The sequence below is a fragment of the Musca autumnalis genome, unplaced genomic scaffold (assembly GCF_047663935.1).
Source record: "Musca autumnalis isolate F117 unplaced genomic scaffold, ASM4766393v1 scaffold_1, whole genome shotgun sequence".
NCBI classification, from domain to species: Eukaryota; Metazoa; Arthropoda; class Insecta; order Diptera; family Muscidae; genus Musca; species Musca autumnalis.
The window spans coordinates 90,989,481-91,006,905 of NW_027411644.1; the positions used below are offsets into that span (position 1 = coordinate 90,989,481).

At 41.1% G+C, this 17,425-nt stretch overlaps 2 protein-coding genes across 6 annotated transcripts in view; one reads left to right on the forward strand and one right to left on the reverse strand.

Moving 5' to 3' along the window:
• The window catches only part of LOC141403271 (uncharacterized), a 189,229-nt gene that overhangs the window by 74,391 nt on the left and 97,413 nt on the right, over positions 1-17,425 (forward strand). Inside the window, exon 1 of one of the 3 annotated variants that reach the window (XM_073985476.1) lies at positions 7,753-8,460. The exons of the other annotated variants lie outside the window; for them this stretch is intronic. The gene's annotated coding sequence lies outside the window, so the exon portion shown is untranslated. Of the gene's footprint in view, positions 1-7,752; positions 8,461-17,425 lie in introns of those variants that run through there. 3 annotated transcript variants of the gene reach the window in all.
• PGRP-LB (Peptidoglycan recognition protein LB) overlaps positions 9,223-17,425 on the reverse strand; it is a 38,063-nt gene continuing 29,860 nt past the window's right edge. For all 3 annotated transcript variants that reach the window (XM_073985485.1, XM_073985490.1, XM_073985494.1), the window contains exons 2-3: positions 9,734-10,069; positions 9,223-9,659 (exon numbers count right to left, since the gene is read on the reverse strand). In XM_073985485.1, the coding sequence (XP_073841586.1) occupies positions 9,451-9,659; positions 9,734-10,069 (545 nt within the window). In that variant the 3' untranslated portion in view covers positions 9,223-9,450. The remainder of the gene's footprint in view (positions 9,660-9,733; positions 10,070-17,425) is intronic.

The following is a 17,425-nucleotide window of genomic DNA, read 5'->3' on the forward strand; positions in this document are numbered from 1 at the left end:
CAATGTCGTGTCTTGTCTTTATGGTGGCAACCAACAAGATCTTTCGAAAAGAATTCAGAACATCTAAGCCGATGATATATGATATAAGAGCTGGAGTTAGGTTTTGGATGTTACAGTGACATATCTATGTTCATCGAAATAATTGACCTCACACAACCGGATGTGGGTGGGCCAGAGAATGGGCTTGATATTGCTTTTCTGCCGGATTTGCTCTTGAATTGTTAACTCGCCTACCTGTAACCATAGCAATGTATTATTGTGAACCCATTTTGACGTTTGGTATGATTGATGTACACCTTCTGTAACGTGGTTTTCTCGTCGGCTGGGGTAAGTTCAGTCGCGTCCAGGGTCTCCACACCTTACGAAATTAAAAGACTAGTAATCTCCCTTTCCTGGGGCTATATCGGGGATTTATTGATTAAATACTAATTTACACCGTGGTGCAATGGTATGCACAACCGCCTTGCACGCTGAAGGTCGTGGGCTCGATTCCCCGGCCAAGCAACATCAAATTTTCAACGTTGGCAAAATACCCCTCAGTAATGTTGGCGACATTTCCTGAGTATTTCAGCCATATAAAACTTCTCTACAAGTGGTGTCTTAAGACACGCCGTTCGGACTCGGCGATAAACTGTAGGTCCCATATCATTGAGCTAATATGAATCGGGGTGCACTCAGTGTTATGAGAGAAGTCTCCCTTGTCCCATCTGGGATGTTTGTGGAACAATTATTATATTATTATTAATTACTAATTTACAATTAATAGTTGGCGTGAGGATTATGCAGACTCGCCTGGGTTCGGCAGCTGAGGAGCTTGTGTTGAATTAGCGGATTCTTCTTCGAGGGAAACGGTGTTGTCTGGGTTCGGGTGTGAATGATCGGGAACACGATGTATTCGGTGTACGACTGCATATGATCGGGAAGACGATGTTTTCGCTGTTCGGCTGTCGATGATTGCGAAGACGATGTATCCGGTGTTCGGCTGCACATGATCGGTTATACGATGTATTCGGTGTTCGGCTGCAGATTATCGTTTAGACGATGTATTCGGTGTTCGGCTGCAGATAATCGGGAAGACGATGGCTTCGGCGCTCGGCTGTAGATTATCGTTTAGACGATGTATTCGTCGGGAAGACGATGTACTCGGTTTTCGGCTGCAGATGATCGGAAAGACGATGGTTTCGACGCTCGGCTGTAGATGTTCGGGAACACGATGGATACGGCGTTCGGGTGTTGATGCTCGGGTATCGGTGTTCGGGAACACGATGAGCACGGCGTTCGGGTGTTGAAACGATGGATTCGACGCTCAGGTGTTAGTCTAGTGCTACGATCTAGTTTCTACAATGTACTACTATTACCCAAACAGTGGAACAGCTGACCTTAATCCCCTGTAGAACTGAAAAACCCGAAGGTCCAGTGCAATTTAATAGCCACCACAATTTAATGTGTAGTTTCCAAAAAGTATTCCAGCTCGGTAACACCAAGGTGTACTTTGGCGGATTTAGAAAAGCCTTTAGTTCCAACCCGTGTAGCTAACTCCCTGCAGTAGCCAGCTCGCCATCAGCTACCAACTCTGAAATATATGAGTGACTCGAGGCATGAAGTGAATGCGAATTATTCGCCTTAAGCACTGACTACGATGGTTATAAAAATACACTGGAGTTAAATTTACCAGTGTGAGTCCTGTTACACAATGAATGCTTCAGGGTTTGGATGAAACGAGACGTGAACTGGAACCATTTTACAAACGTTGGACGTTGCATGACTTCATATGATGATATTACAGTTTTGGCAAATATGGGTATATCGCAGAGACGGGCTGGGATTTCTGCAAGGTACTTGAAGAAAGTGGGACCCTTACTTTGTACATCAAATGTTTGTTATCAGAAGGAATAGAGAAGTCGAGGTATTTCTCCACATTGTCATTTCCACCTACCAGTTGGACCGTGCGCGAGAGTGTGGAGTTGGTGGGTCGTTTTGTTCCTGTGTAAATGTCATCCCGGATATTTGTAAAGATAGTCTCGTTAATTGTTTGTGTTGTTGTCTGTTTCAGCGGTCCTTGGGGTCACCACTGTTTCGGGTTCAACTGGTGGTAGTCCTTGTCTACGAAGATCGACGTGCGACCACGAAATTTAACTCTCTTCTATACTGCGCCGTCCATGTGGTGAACAGAGTGGCCGTAGATTTAGTTGCAGTTGTTGTTGATCTTGGTTTCCTGCACCGTCGCGACCTTGATCTTCTTCCGTTTCATAAATTGCACAATTTCTTTGATCTTATCTCGGAGTCCATGGCAATTAAATTGCAAAAAGGATGCATTTTCTTAATATATAGTTTCTGAATATGACGACTCACGGGGGGCTGTGTTCGCGCAGCATGCATCGTAGTCCCTCGCGTGGACAAGTCCAGAGCAACCCCTTAGATATACCAGCTCCTGACATCTATTGCATCTCACCGAAGTTTGGATATGGGTGAAGATGTGGATGTGCCAAACCGAGCACGAATTTATTGGTCCTGGGGTTTCCTCCGTCCAGGCACAGTCGAAAAGAATCTGGACTAGGCATTCCGGGATATGCTGCTCCCAACACAGAAAAACGAAGCAAATACAAACACAGGTACACTGAGGTGGCAGCCGCTGGCCGGAAAATTGATTTTGTGTGATACCAGGTCAATCCGGTACGAGAGAACCCGCTGCCGTGGGATTGCATCGAGCTGAGAGCAGAAACAAGGTCCTCAAGTCCCTAGCCGTCAGCACTTGGGGTGCAGATAAAGAAACCTTGTTGACCACATATAACGCGATAGGTCGGTCTGTGGTAAGCTATGCGGCGCCATTTTGGTCCTCGAATTTACTTGATACGCATTGGAAAGATATTCAAACTTGCCAGAATGCCGCCCTGAGAACAGCAACAGGGTGCCTCCTCAAGTCTGCACTGGACCATCTACATGAAGAGGCAAAGATTCTTCCAGTAAAGCAACACAATGAGATGCTTTCGTTGCAGTACTTCCTCGGGTGTTACCGTGAGAGCCATCCCAATCACCATCTGCCGGCTAGGCTCGACAGACCCAGGCAAATCATCAAGGATATTCATGCTCTAGGGAGGGAAGTCCAACAATATAGGAGAGAACCCCTAGATCAACAGGCATATCCGGCAGGTTTGAATAACATTCACACGGACGCAGTTGCTAAGGCCATAAGCAAATACAGTGTGAATTAAGTCCTCGGAGTACATCCCCCATCTATCGCTGCTGAGGAGTGTCAGCTGCCACGACAAACCAGACAAACTACGCTCGGGATATTACAGTCGCCTAAATTCTTATTGGGCGAATATTGGTCGCGCCGTACAAAACATCTGCCCAGTATGCGGCATGGGCCCTCACGACACACTGCACCTTTTCAACTGCCCTGCCAAACCTACTCATCTAACTCCAGTGGGTCTGTGGTTACATCCCATCAAAGCAGCCACTTTCCTGGAACAGGAGATAGATCCAGGACCAGATTGAGCAGAAAAACGAACACGCAAACACACAATAATAAACACTGTTACAACAACAACAACGAATATCGATCGGGGGCTATATTCAGGTGCCTTTGAATCTGTCCATTTTGGCTAGCAGATGGTGTGGGATCATCGCGGAGGCTGTGGTTTATACACAAATCGTGGGTAGAGTTTCGGCTCTAATGCATTATAAACTAGGTACCTACATTACAGAAAGGTAGAAGTGTTGGATAAACATATTTGAGGGATCCTGGGGCTCAATTCTATTTCTATGAAAATTTGAATTGAAAACTTTTATAAAGGAAAAAACTGTCAAATGAAAAAATTATAAAGAAAATATTTTTCATTTTAAATGTTCATAGAACAAGAATCCAGCCCCAGCCCCCCAATTCAGTAACTTTTAACAACTTTACTCATTGTTAATTTTACAACAATTTCATTGGTTTGTTTTGTAGTTGTTACAAGACCAAAAGAAATTTTAGCAACTTTTTAATCGATAAAAATTACAGAATAGGCCTACTGGTCTAATAGGTCTAACAACTCTACCTAATCCCACTATGCCAGTATGACATAATATGCTAAAAGAATTGAAATCAATAAAATAGCACGTTCATATATGTAAAGTCATATGGAATATTTACAGCTGTCTAGAGCAAATCAGTTCTATGCATCGGATTGACTCGGAGGAATCTTCGACCAGGGGCCGTCACCTCAACAATTATGTATTTGTGTTCGTGTATTTGTTCACAATAGGAGCGGAAATTTATCCCGAAATGCCTGCATCGAGCTCTTCTGGTCCGTGCCGGGATAGAGATGAACCCCGAGCCAGTATGGATCTGTTCCGTTTGCCAGATCCGCATCCACCACCTGTCAATATCGGTGAGATGTAATGGGCCTTAGTCGCACCCAGGATTACAGCGATAGGTAGGTTGCTGCGTCAGCGCAATCCCTGTGCGTCTTCTTTGTCGTCGTCGTCGGAATACGAGACGCCCCTGCAGTCTCCCCAATAACAACAAATGCAGCACCTAACACCACAAGTTGTTGTTCAACGGCCCGGAAATGCATCTTTCCTGCAATTCAATTGCAACGGTCTCCGCAATAAGGTCAGCGAAATTGTAGATATTATGAGTCGGAAAAACATCATGGTCGTCGCGATCCAAGAAACAAAGCTCAACGCAACCTGTAGCTTGCGTTGTGATGGTTACAACGTGCCTTTCTGATACACCAGTCTGTCCAGTTCAGACCTATCTCGCTTGAGCTTGTCTCTAGTGACCCATACATGGAATGTATGGGGGTAGCAGTAAAGAGTGGTACTGCCGAGGTAGAGCTGCTTAATGTGTACATACCGCCGATGCTGTGCCCGGCGTTATATGCCCGATATTACTTCGCTTTTAGAGGGCCATAACCGTCTGGTGCTAGGGGACTTCAGTGCTCATCACGAGCTTTGGCATTCCGTCCTAGGTAATGACCAGAGGGGTACAGCGCTGGCTGAGCAAACTGATAGCTCCACGTTTTGCTCGGTGAATGAAGACGCTCCTACGAGGATTAGAGGAGACTGCCACAGCTCGCCAGATATCACCATTGTGTCACCAGGTCTGATAAATGACGTATCCTGGCAATCCGTCATTTCCCTTAGCTCAGACCACCTCCCTATCATCATCGCCGTAAACAGACCACCCGATTTCATAACCTCTGAACGCCGTACTTTCCTGAACCATGGGAAAGCTGATTGGCAAGGGTTCAGAGAATTTACTAATCAGAGAATTGACCACTCCCTCAGATCCTCGGGTAGCTGAGAAAACTTTCCCGAACATCATCACTGTAGCAGCCGCTCGATACATACCTGCTGGTCGAATACCGGAAATTAGACCAAATTTTCCCAGCAGAGGCATCGGGACTAGCAAATGAGCGTGATGAGCTTCGTCGTACGAACCCTGAAGACCCAAGAGTTAGAGAGCTTACACTTGAAGTCAACAGGTTAGTAGGCGACCATAAGCGGAAAAAGTGGCTGAAGCAATGCAACATTGGTGCAGGATTAAGTAAATTGTGGGCAACGGTTAAATTACTCTCAATTCCTGAAAAGAAGGATGATAGAACAGCAGTTACTTTCAACGGCGTGACAGTAACTGACCCAAAGAGGTGCGCGTGTTATTTTAACCGGCAGTTCATTGAGCACCCCGAGAGTGATAGGGCGAAGAGAAATGTGCTACGCCGTATAAGAAGAGCCCTTCCAGCCGCGGAGGTACCACCACAATTTAAGATGAGCGATGTTACAGATGCCATCCGAAACGCGAAATCATCCAAAGCGTTGGGCCGACATCGAATATTGATGGTAATGCTTAAGCAACTGGATGAACCTGGAGTTGAGTATTTAACAAGTGTCCTCCACCTATCGTTAGCCACCCATATCATACCAGAAGCCTGGAAGGTTGGCAGGCTGGTCCCGTTACTGAAGCCTGGCAAGGATGCCAGCAGAGGTGAATCGTACGGGCCGATTTCGCTCCTGTCGCCAGTAGCAAAGATCCTAGAGGTACTACTCCTCCCCACGATGAGAAGGTGAAATTAGACCAAATTTTCCCAGCAGAGGCATCGGGACTAGCAAATGAGCGTGATGAGCTTCGTCGTACGAACCCTGAAGACCCAAGAGTTAGAGAGCTTACACTTGAAGTCAACAGGTTAGTAGGCGACCATAAGCGGAAAAAGTGGCTGAAGCAATGCAACATTGGTGCAGGATTAAGTAAATTGTGGGCAACGGTTAAATTACTCTCAATTCCTGAAAAGAAGGATGATAGAACAGCAGTTACTTTCAACGGCGTGACAGTAACTGACCCAAAGAGGTGCGCGTGTTATTTTAACCGGCAGTTCATTGAGCACCCCGAGAGTGATAGGGCGAAGAGAAATGTGCTACGCCGTATAAGAAGAGCCCTTCCAGCCGCGGAGGTACCACCACAATTTAAGATGAGCGATGTTACAGATGCCATCCGAAACGCGAAATCATCCAAAGCGTTGGGCCGACATCGAATATTGATGGTAATGCTTAAGCAACTGGATGAACCTGGAGTTGAGTATTTAACAAGTGTCCTCCACCTATCGTTAGCCACCCATATCATACCAGAAGCCTGGAAGGTTGGCAGGCTGGTCCCGTTACTGAAGCCTGGCAAGGATGCCAGCAGAGGTGAATCGTACGGGCCGATTTCGCTCCTGTCGCCAGTAGCAAAGATCCTAGAGGTACTACTCCTCCCCACGATGAGAAGGTGTTTTCCAGTTGCCCAACATCAACATGGATTTCGGAAAATGCATAGTACTACAACAGCATTAGATGCCATATCCACACATATCAGTAGAGGACTGAACCAGAAAAGGCCGTGCGACCAAACAGTCATGGTGGCTCTTGACCTATCGAAGGCTTTCGATACCGTCAACCATGCCAAGCTGTTCGAGGATATAGAGAAGACTAATCTCCAGCCATGTTTGAAACGTTGGGTAATCAACTATATGTGCGGACGCCAGTCGTTTGTGGAATTCAGAAACAAGAAGTCCAAACCCCGTATAGTGAAACAGGGAGTTCCCCAAGTAGGGGTGATATCTCCGGAACTGTTTAACCTCTACCTTTCTGAAATTCCACACCCTCCAGACGGTATAGAGATCGTGATATATGCGGATGATTGTAAAATCTTGGCGTCGGGTCCTATCATCGATGACATATGTGATAGGTTAAATGCCTACATAGCTGACCTAGTGCAGTTCTTCCATCTGAGGAATATGAAAATATCCACCGCTAAATCCACTGCCACACTGTTCACCACATGGACGGCTGAAATGAGGCACCCACTGAACATATTGGTCGATGGTGCACTGATTCCGACCACTAACTACCCCAAAATACTGGGTGTAACGTTCGATAGCATGTTTAAGTCATCCGCACATGCCACAGCTATTTGCGATAAGATCAGAAGTAGGAACAAGGTGCTCAAGTCGCTGGCCGGCAGCACTTGGGGTGCTGACAAAGAAACCTTGTTGACCACCTACAATGCAATAGGCCGGTCTGTGGTAAGCTATGCGGCGCCAGCGTGGTCTGCAAAGGTTTGCACTACGCAGTGGAAGAAGATTCAAACCTGCCAGAATGCTGCCTGAGGGCTGCAACAGGGTGCCTCCTCATGAAATCAGTGGACCATCTTCATGAGGAGACGAAGATTTTACCGGTGCGTCAACACAATAAAATGTTGTCGATGCAGTACCTGCTTGGGTGTTATCGCAGTGAGCATCCTTGTCACGATTTAATGGACAGGCTTCCTCCACCCAGGCACGTCAGGAGAGATCTTCATGATCTAGAGAGAGAGGTCCAAAGGTATAAAAGAGAACATCTAGACCAACGAGCTTATCAGGCAGGCTTGGATAGCATTCACACTGACATAGTTGCGCAGGCAGTACAGGGATACAGTGTGAATGCCGTACTTGGAGACCATCCTCCATCCATCGCAGTAGAAGAGCGCCAGCTGCCAAGGCAAACACGAGTGGTTTTAACCCAGTTATGATCCGGGCGATGCAGCCGCCTCAATTCGTATTGGACCCGAATAGACGCCACGATACCCAAAACCTGCCCAGCATGTGGATGGGACCACACGATATACTGCATTTGTTTAGCTTTCCAGCTAACCCCACCCACCTGTCTCCTGTATCCTTATGGACAGAATTCCAGGTTGCAGAATTCTTGAAGCTGGATACAGAGGTACCTGGTAACTGAAATAATACACAAAAGAAAAAAAATTGCGTTGCTACAACAACAACAATATTTCGCAATTGCTTAGGAATGGTTTCGCGACAAGCAAATGTAGTCCCAAATTTCCGGTTGGAAGGAAAAATTACTTTATGGAATTATAAAAGTGTTTATTTGATGGAGTATTCACCGCTTAATCACTAAACCAATTATACAGACCTACCATTCTCAAGTACATCCTCATGGCTGGTTTGTAGCGCATGTTTTTATGAAGTCCTATATTTTATTTTCTTTTTTTGTTGTTGTCAATATAATGTTGTTGTTGATAATATGTAAATAACGAAAAATATCCAACTTTTTGTTACTTCATACAAACAAATTTAACAGCCTTGTTTTCAGTGTCGCTTTTGTTGTTTACATTGAAAATTATTTAAATTACAAATCGGTTTTTGAATATCACCAATGATAACAACAATAGCAAAAACAGAACACACATTTAAGCACACAATTGTTTTAAAATGGCAACTGTTAATTTGTTAAACATTCATTTTTTCCACCACTTAGTCTGCTGTGCTGTTGTCCATTGTTTTGACGTTGAATTTTAAATGTATCCAAACAATTGCATGAAAATTAAAGCATACTTTGAGGCGTGAAATTTAATTTGTATTTAAAAACTTTAAACGTTTGACTAATTAAACACAATCAAAGCGTCGACGACGATAAATGGCTATATGTAGCAAAATTAAATTTCCAAATAAAAACAGAAAAAAAATTGAATTGTTGCAAACTAGTCTGAAATGTTGCAACATTGCAGTTGGTCGGAACAAATAAAGTGTGGGCAAGGGCAATTTCACAGTCGAGCCTTGGAATGAAGGAAGATGGGACTCTTATAACATTTGCCAAGGAGCACTTTACCATAAACTGAACCTGGATAGGCTTCGTGTTACAGCAGTTCAATCGTTCGTCAATAATACATGATATGGATTCAATATAAATAAAAACAACAACAAATAGTTTTACAAAACATTTTAATTGTCTAACAAATCCATCGTCCACTTTTGTTTCTTTTTGTGCGTACATTTAATCATGAATTAGTTAATTAATTCATTCTCCAACTTTCATCTTATAAGAGATCTAACTTAAACTATATTTTTTTTTTTTGTAAGAAAACAATTACATATTATATAACTAATAGAATTATTTGGCTTGTTCCTATTAAATTTTTTTTATCTAAACAAATTATTTGATTTCATTTTCGGTGGTATTGGCTTTAACGGCAAAGTGGTCCCATGATGATATTTCATTAAAGAGGCGATTGCCGGGACATTCTGTGTCACGGACCTGGCGATGACCCATTAATTTGTAATCGCTGGCAATGTAGCCCTTTGCCACACCAAATTCAATTAACTGCTTGGCTGCGTTCAGCATTTGTGGGGGAGGTAGCTCAGCTGTAAAGAAAAAAAAGAGAGAAAAAGTTGACATTAATTTTAGCATTAGTTGTCATATTAATTCTTTTTCTTACTTCTCCAATCACCAATCAAACAAATGCCCACACTCTTGTCATTGTATTTGGGTGCATGGGCACCAATCGTATTAAATCCCCGGCCAATATAAATCATACCATCACCGCCAATGGCAAAACTATAGCCAATATCATTCCAGCCATGGGTCAGCTGATGATAATCCTGCATTGAACGCATCGCCTTGCGACAAGCTTCATTTGTATAACAGGCTTCCGGTTGATATGAATGATGAATGATGACAAATGGCGCTGGTCCCTTGAAATGTTCGACCAGTGTTGGGCTGCGTGCGCCCCATTCATCACGTGTTACCATACCCGATTTCATTGGGCTAAAACCTGCAAGCACAGAAAGAAAGAAGCTAAATAAATATTCAGTTCATAATGACATTCTAGTTGTTGTTGGTGGTGTTGTTGTTTGTATTTACGCAAAACAAGTGATTTAATGTGGCAGCATAAAAATAGAACGGTACTTTACTATGGATTTGTAATGACGGACAGTATCTCTGCTGGAGAGGGTGTAGGGATTTTTTTTATTAAAAATCACGATGACAGGGAAATAGAATGGAGGGGAATTTTTAATGGTTGTGTGATATTTGGGTGGATATTGATTTTATTGAATTATATAAAAGTGTATATTTGGATAGTATAGAAAAGGAGCTTTGCAACTGATGGAATTCACTTCAGTTGGCTGTAACCACAAATCAACAGGGGTTAGATTCGTGCTTGTGGACGGCCAGTAGAATATATGTTGGGTTTTCTGGGGACTTTGATGGTAGAAGAGGAACCTGATTAGAATACTGGGAGCAATACATTCTCTGTAGAAGCTATGAGTAATACTGTAACCGAAGCCAGTAGATAACGAGTTTGTCTTGGAAGAAGCCACTGAATAGGTAAGAAAATGTACCAGTACTGTGTATTTCTGGCTAATTATGTATATATGTTACAGTAGATTGGTTTTAACTCAAAGCGAAAAAAATCGATGTCGGATTTTTTTAGGCGGCACCCCTCTAAAATGTTTAGTTTTTTTAGATTTTAAGTTTGAGAACAATCGGAATATGTTAACACGTGTCACAGGAGCCTCAAAGTTTGGTTTTTAAATTTTTCAGGGTATGACAAATTTAAATTTTGGTCTCAATTTTTTATTTGTCTGAACTGTTTACCTTGTAGCAGATTAGTAAAGAATGGGAAAACTCCGAAATGACAACGATCAAATCACACTCGAATCCAGGAGAGAAGGATAATAGAGCAACTGTTACTTTCAACGGGGTAACAGTGACTAATCCGAAGATTCGCACGTTTTAGTTTAACCGGCAATAACCTTGGGAAAATCAATGTTTCACTCTGCGGGCCTTAGACTTCTTACTTCTGAACTCCGCACAATTAGTTGATTATCCAACATTTAAAACGAATGTTGGATAATCAACTATTTGTGCAGAGTTCAGAAGTAAGAAGTCTAAGGCCCACAGAGTGAAACATTGAGTTTCCCAAGGTGGGGGCGTATCTCCAGAACTGTTTAACCTGTACCCTCCAGACGACATAGAGATTGTTATGTAGGCGAATGATTGCACGAGTCGGCACTATCGTCGGAGACATAAACTTTGTTCCAGAACTAAAAAGTTTTTAAAATGTTTACCACTTTTACACATTTTACCCGAATAAGCGTTCGCATACACAAAAGAGTTGTAAAATGTTCACTTCTCTTTAAACAAAAATGGCGCTGAATGACGCTCTCTTTAAAAGCTTTTTACTCGAAGAATTTGAGTGTGTAAAAAATAGTAAAGTGGTTGCCGGCGTCTGATTGGCTTATACGCTGACTTTGACATTTGTTCCAGTTTTTTTGACGTATTTTCCATTTTTCCGTTCCCGAACTATTTCAAAAAAACTTTTATGTGAGAATAATTGTTTTACAGTTCTCTCTTTTGCGAGTTTTACTATAAAAAGAACGAAGCTATATGTACGTTATAGGTTAAATTGCTGACTGCCTGGGAAATTTTATCGCTACGCTGTGGAATGAATGTTCAAACCTGCCAGAATGCCGCCATGAGGACTGCAATAGGATGCCTCCTCGTGACATCAGTGGACAACCTTGATGAGGAGTCGAAGGTTTTACTGGTGTATCAGCACAACAAAATGTTGTCGTTGCAATACCTGCTCGGGTATTATCGCTGTGAAAGGCTTTCCCCATCCAGGCACGTCAAGAGAGATCTTCATGCTTTGGAGAGAGAGAGAGAGAGGTTCAAAGGTATAAACGAGAACCTCTAGACCATTGGTGTCTAAAATAAATGAGAGAGAATTGTTTGGAGAGTAATGTCCCTTTCTTAAACAACGGCTGACATGGCTCTCATTTGGATTTGTTATTCTATGTTGTTACGACAACGTGCAGGCGTGTACATCAACGCTCTAGCAACAACAACAACAATTTGAGCAAACACTGTTGCATGGCCCAATTACAGGTCCTCCAGCAAAATCATATGATTTCGATTTTAGCTGTCAAAATTCATATTTGACATTTGAATTCGCTGTGAGGTATAGAAATGTCAAACTGTACAGAAACAGGTAGATGTATCTCTAAAAAAGAAAATAAATAAACTTAAAGTTGTAGACGTAAAATGTCAACATTTGTTGTGTTTTGTATGAGAATTTAATTTACAATAACTTATTTTAGCAGTTCAAGTTCGATCAGCTGGTATATTCGGTTTCGTCAAACAAAAATAACTCTTTTTCAACTTTTCCTCGGAAAATGTTTTGTATGTATCTACCTGAATTGACAGAAAAGAAATTCGCCTCAAAAATTTTTTTCGCTTTGGTTTATGAATTTTGACATTTAAAATCTTTGTTTTTCTTTGAATTCGCTTGCTGGAGGACCTGTAATTGGGCCATGCACTGTTGTCAGTGCATGGTTTTTCAATTAGTGAGTGAAGCTCTCTTTGCTTGCTCGCGAGTAAAGAGTTACCGAATTGTGCTCTAGACCATCCACCCTATCAGACAGATTTGCATAACATTCACACTGATGCAGTCGGGTAGGTAGTACAGAGATTCCGGGTTTTAGCCCAGTTAAGATCCGTACAATGCAGCAACCTCCATTAGTATGGGGCCCGAAATGATGCCACGATACCCAACACATGCCCGGCATGTAGATTGGTATCACACGACACACTGCATTTGTTTAGCTGCCAAGCTAATCCCACTCATCTTTCTCCTCATTCTTTATGGACGCAGTCAGTCCAGGTTGCAGAGTGTTGAGTCTGGAAACAGAACCCTAGAACAACCGAAAATTGAGTAAAAATGTTTATATGAAATTCGGGAAATTTTTACTCTTTGAGGAATAGCTTTTGTCCTAAAAGGGATTTTGGGAGAAATTTGCATTTTTAAAGAAGAGAAAAAAATATTTTAGGTATCGTAATATTTTGGTATCGTAATATTCGTAAAACTGAATTTAAGTTTGAAGATGAGCCATATCGGTTCACTCCTTCGGGTACCTTCCCCATAAAAGTTCAAAACTTTCCATTAAAATTGTGCCCACGATAACTCTTGAAGAGAGTAACCGTATTAGTCATAACATAACATATGGTAATATGTATTACTTCCAAGCATTAATTAGTTTTGAATATGGACTAAGTCGGTTACTCCATCGTGCATCTCCCACACAAAGTTTGGAGAAGAGTACACAGAAAAAAATCGGCAATAAAAAATTATCATATTGACGAAATTCCATAAAATTATTTGATACAATAAAATTTTAATATTGACTAAAATATTTATCGATTTTTTATATTGAACTGATAAAATATTTCAAATATTGACATATCAAGCAAAATGTGGAATATTTTGATAAATATTTTTGTCTATAGGTGAAATATTTTATCATTTGTATTTTTACATTACTTTCATTGAATTTTGTCAATATGACAATTTTTTTTTATCGCCGAAAAATCGATAAATTTTTGATTGAATCTTTGAATTTTATTATCAAATGGCTAAAATGTTTTTTGTGTACAGTTTGACCGCCCTTCTCGGATCGTTTTGAATTTTTTTGCAGTCACTTGTTTCCGCTGATCCCATTACGACGGCACAAGTTTTTTCAGGGTCCAAACCATACCTCCTGAGAAAATTGCCCGAAAGCTGTAAAAAACCCCTATGACACCATGTGTGGTGGCTGGAGCTCACGATTACTCTCGATGGATCAACCGATTTGGTCCAAAATTGTGTCTTCGTAATATTTTGTCCAAACTTAGTTTAAGTTCAAAGATGAGCCATATCGGTCCACTCCTTAGGGTACCTCCTCCACAACAGTTCTAAAATTTTCGCTAAAATGGTACGTGCTATATCTGTTGAACGGAGCAACCGATTTTGTCCAAACTTTGAATATTCTTATATTTTGTCCAAATATAGTTTATCTTCGGAAATGGTCTATATCGGTCTTTTACTTCGGGACCCTCCGCCACAAAAGTTCAACACTTATTTTTAAGTGCAGTTTACGGTCCGACAGAATACTACAGTTTGATATGGATACAGGTGTCCCAACAATGAATGAACATCGGGGATTTCAGAAGGCTCCATATTAGGTCCATGAGTTTATCGCGTGTGCTCGTTGCGGTCACTTCTGCGTACGAACGAACGGTTTCAATATCAGCTCTGTCGGTGCTACCTGGTATACAAACTATTATAGTTTTTTAGGGGTCGATTATGGATAGCAACGCGACCCGAACGCATAGCAGTAGGGGAGATTTGGTTTTGTTTGCAAGTGAATTTGTTGGTGTTTAGATGGTTTCAAAGAAATTCTCAATCAGAGTGATTCTTTGGACTAGATAGATATGTGTCCAAAGAAACACACTGATTGAGAATTTCTTTGGGCGAACAATTGACACTTGAGTATAAACAGTTTTCTTATTAAAAAAAAAAACAAGTAAAAATGCATTAAGTTCGGCCCGGCCGAACTTTTCATACCCTCCACCATAAAATATTCATTCCTGTCCCCAACTTTAAGTGAGTACGTTAAAATGTCAGATAATGTACATAAAATGCTTCATTCGGGAGGCCCTTTTTTATGGTGCCTATATCTAACTGTTGACAATTTTTGGTGGGCTAGAAATTGGGAGTTACTGTTATATAGGGGTTACAATAAAACATGGGTCTATGTTGACAGTTTTTGATGGGAGCCTTTAATGTCAAATAACTCCTAATTCGGTTAAAAAATTTAGCTAGAATCCTCAAAATATCGAAAATCGGTACATAACGTGGGAACTTCAAATGTCATTAACAGCTAGTTCGGAGGTATCTGGGCTATACGAAAATATGAACTTAAATGAACAATTTTTGTTGCAGAATTTTTGTTGGCTCTTAAATTTGAAATTACAGAAAGTTCGTCCAAAAAATAAAGCTAAGGTACGGAAAATCGGGAGGTTTGTTTTGGGGCTATACAAAAACATGGACCTACGTTCGGTTAAACATTTTAAGTAAAATCCTCAAAGTACCGGAAATAGGGAAGTATCGTTATATTGGGGCTATGTTGAAAATTGTTGATGCAGATGTGTGGTGACCACTACAACCTTCAAATGTCAAATTACAGTTAGTTCTGTTAAAAATTGTAGCTAAAATTGCCAAATTACTGAAAATTGGGAGGTACCGTTACATGGGAGCTATATCCGAACATGGGCCTATGTTGACAATTTTTGATGGAGAGGTGTTGTGACCACTAAGAACTTCAAATGTCAAATTACTGCTTGTTCGGTTTAATATTGTAGCTAAAATCATCAAATTACTGAAAATCGGGAGGTACCGTTATATGGGGGCTTTCTTGACAATTTTTGGTGGAGAGGTGTGGTGACCACTAAGAATTTCAAATGTCAAATGTTCAAATTACAGATAATTCGGTTAAAACTTGTTGGTAAAATTCTCAAAATACATGAAATCGGGCGGTAACGTTATATGGGGGCTATTCCAAAACATGGACCTATGTCCACTAGTTATATAAGTTTATTGACATTTAAGAACCCTAAATGTCAATTGATAGCTAAATCGGTCTGAAAATGTAGATAAAAACGTCAAAATGCCGTAAATCGGGGGTACCGTTATATGGGGGCTATACCAAAACTTAGACCTAGGTCCACAACTTTTGTTATATAAGTTTATTGACTTTTAAGAACCCTAAATGTCAAATTATAGCTAAATCGGTCTGAAAATGTAGTTAAAAACGTCAAAATACCGTAAATCGGGGGGTACCGTTATATGGGGGCTATACCAAAACGTGGACCTATGTCCACAAGTTTTGTTATATAAGTTTATTGAGTTTTAAGAACCCTAAATGTCAAATTATAGCAAAATCGGTCTGAAAATGTAGCTAAACCCGTCAAAATACCGTAAATCGGGGGGTACCGTTATATGGGGGCTATTCCAATACGTGGACCTATGTCCACAACTTTTGTTATATAAGTTTATTGACTTTTAAGAACCCTAAATGTCAAATTATAGCAAAATCGGTCTGAAAATGTAGCTAAACCCGTCAAAATACCGTAAATCGGGGGTACCGTTATACGGGGGCTATACCAATACGTGGACCTATGTCCACAACTTTTGTTATATAAGTTTATTGACTTTTAAGAACCCCAAATGTCAAATTATAGCTACAACGGTCTGAAAATGTAGTTAAAACGTCAAAATACCGCAAATCGGGGGGTACCGTTATATGGGGGCTATACCAAAACGTGGACCAATGTCCACAACTTCTAATTTATAAGTTTATTAACACTTAAGAACCCTAAATGTCAAATTATAGCTACATCGGTCTGATAATGTAGCTAAAAACGTCAAAATACCGTATATCGGCGGGTACCGTTATATGGGGGCTATACCAAAACGTGGACCTATGTCCACAACTTTTGTTATATAAGTTTATTGATACTTAAGAACCCTAAATTTCAAATTATAGCTAAATCGGTCTAAAAATGTAGCTAAAAACGTCAAAATACCGCAAATCGGGGGGTACCGTTATATGTGGGCTATACCAAAACGTGGACCTATGTCCACAAGTTTTGTTATATATGTTTGTTGACACTTAAGAACCCTAAATGTCAAATTATAGCCAAATCGGTCTGAAAATGTAGCTAAAAACGTCAAAATACCGTAAATCGGGGGGTACCGTTATATGGGGGCTATACCAAAACGTGGACCGATATAGCCCATCATCGAACTTGACCTGCCTGCAAACAAAAGACGCATTTTCCCAAAATTTCAGCGTCCTATCTCTATTTTTGTGGATGCTAGAGTGATTACCACAGACGGACGGACGGACGGACGTGCTCAGATCGACTTAGAATTTTACCCTGATCAAGAATATATATACTTTATAGGGTCGCAAATGAGTATTTCAATGCGTTACAAACGGAAAAACAAACTTAATATACCCTCCATACTATGGTGGAGGGTATAAAAACAGAAAACAATGGAGCTGATGAGGATTTGTGGTGAGATCCGAAACTATAGTCTTCCTTGCCTTGCCCCTTGGTAAACATCGTCAAATGTTTCCCAATAATAAATTAAACTTGTTTTAATAAAATATTAAAACAACAACTGTGGGGTTAAGCCCATACCGCTAATTCCTCGCATTAGCTAAACTCTAATAAAAGAAACCCGATTCGATTTCTACTTCTAAAAACAAATCATAGAATGTTGGAGAGTATATATTTGTCAAAA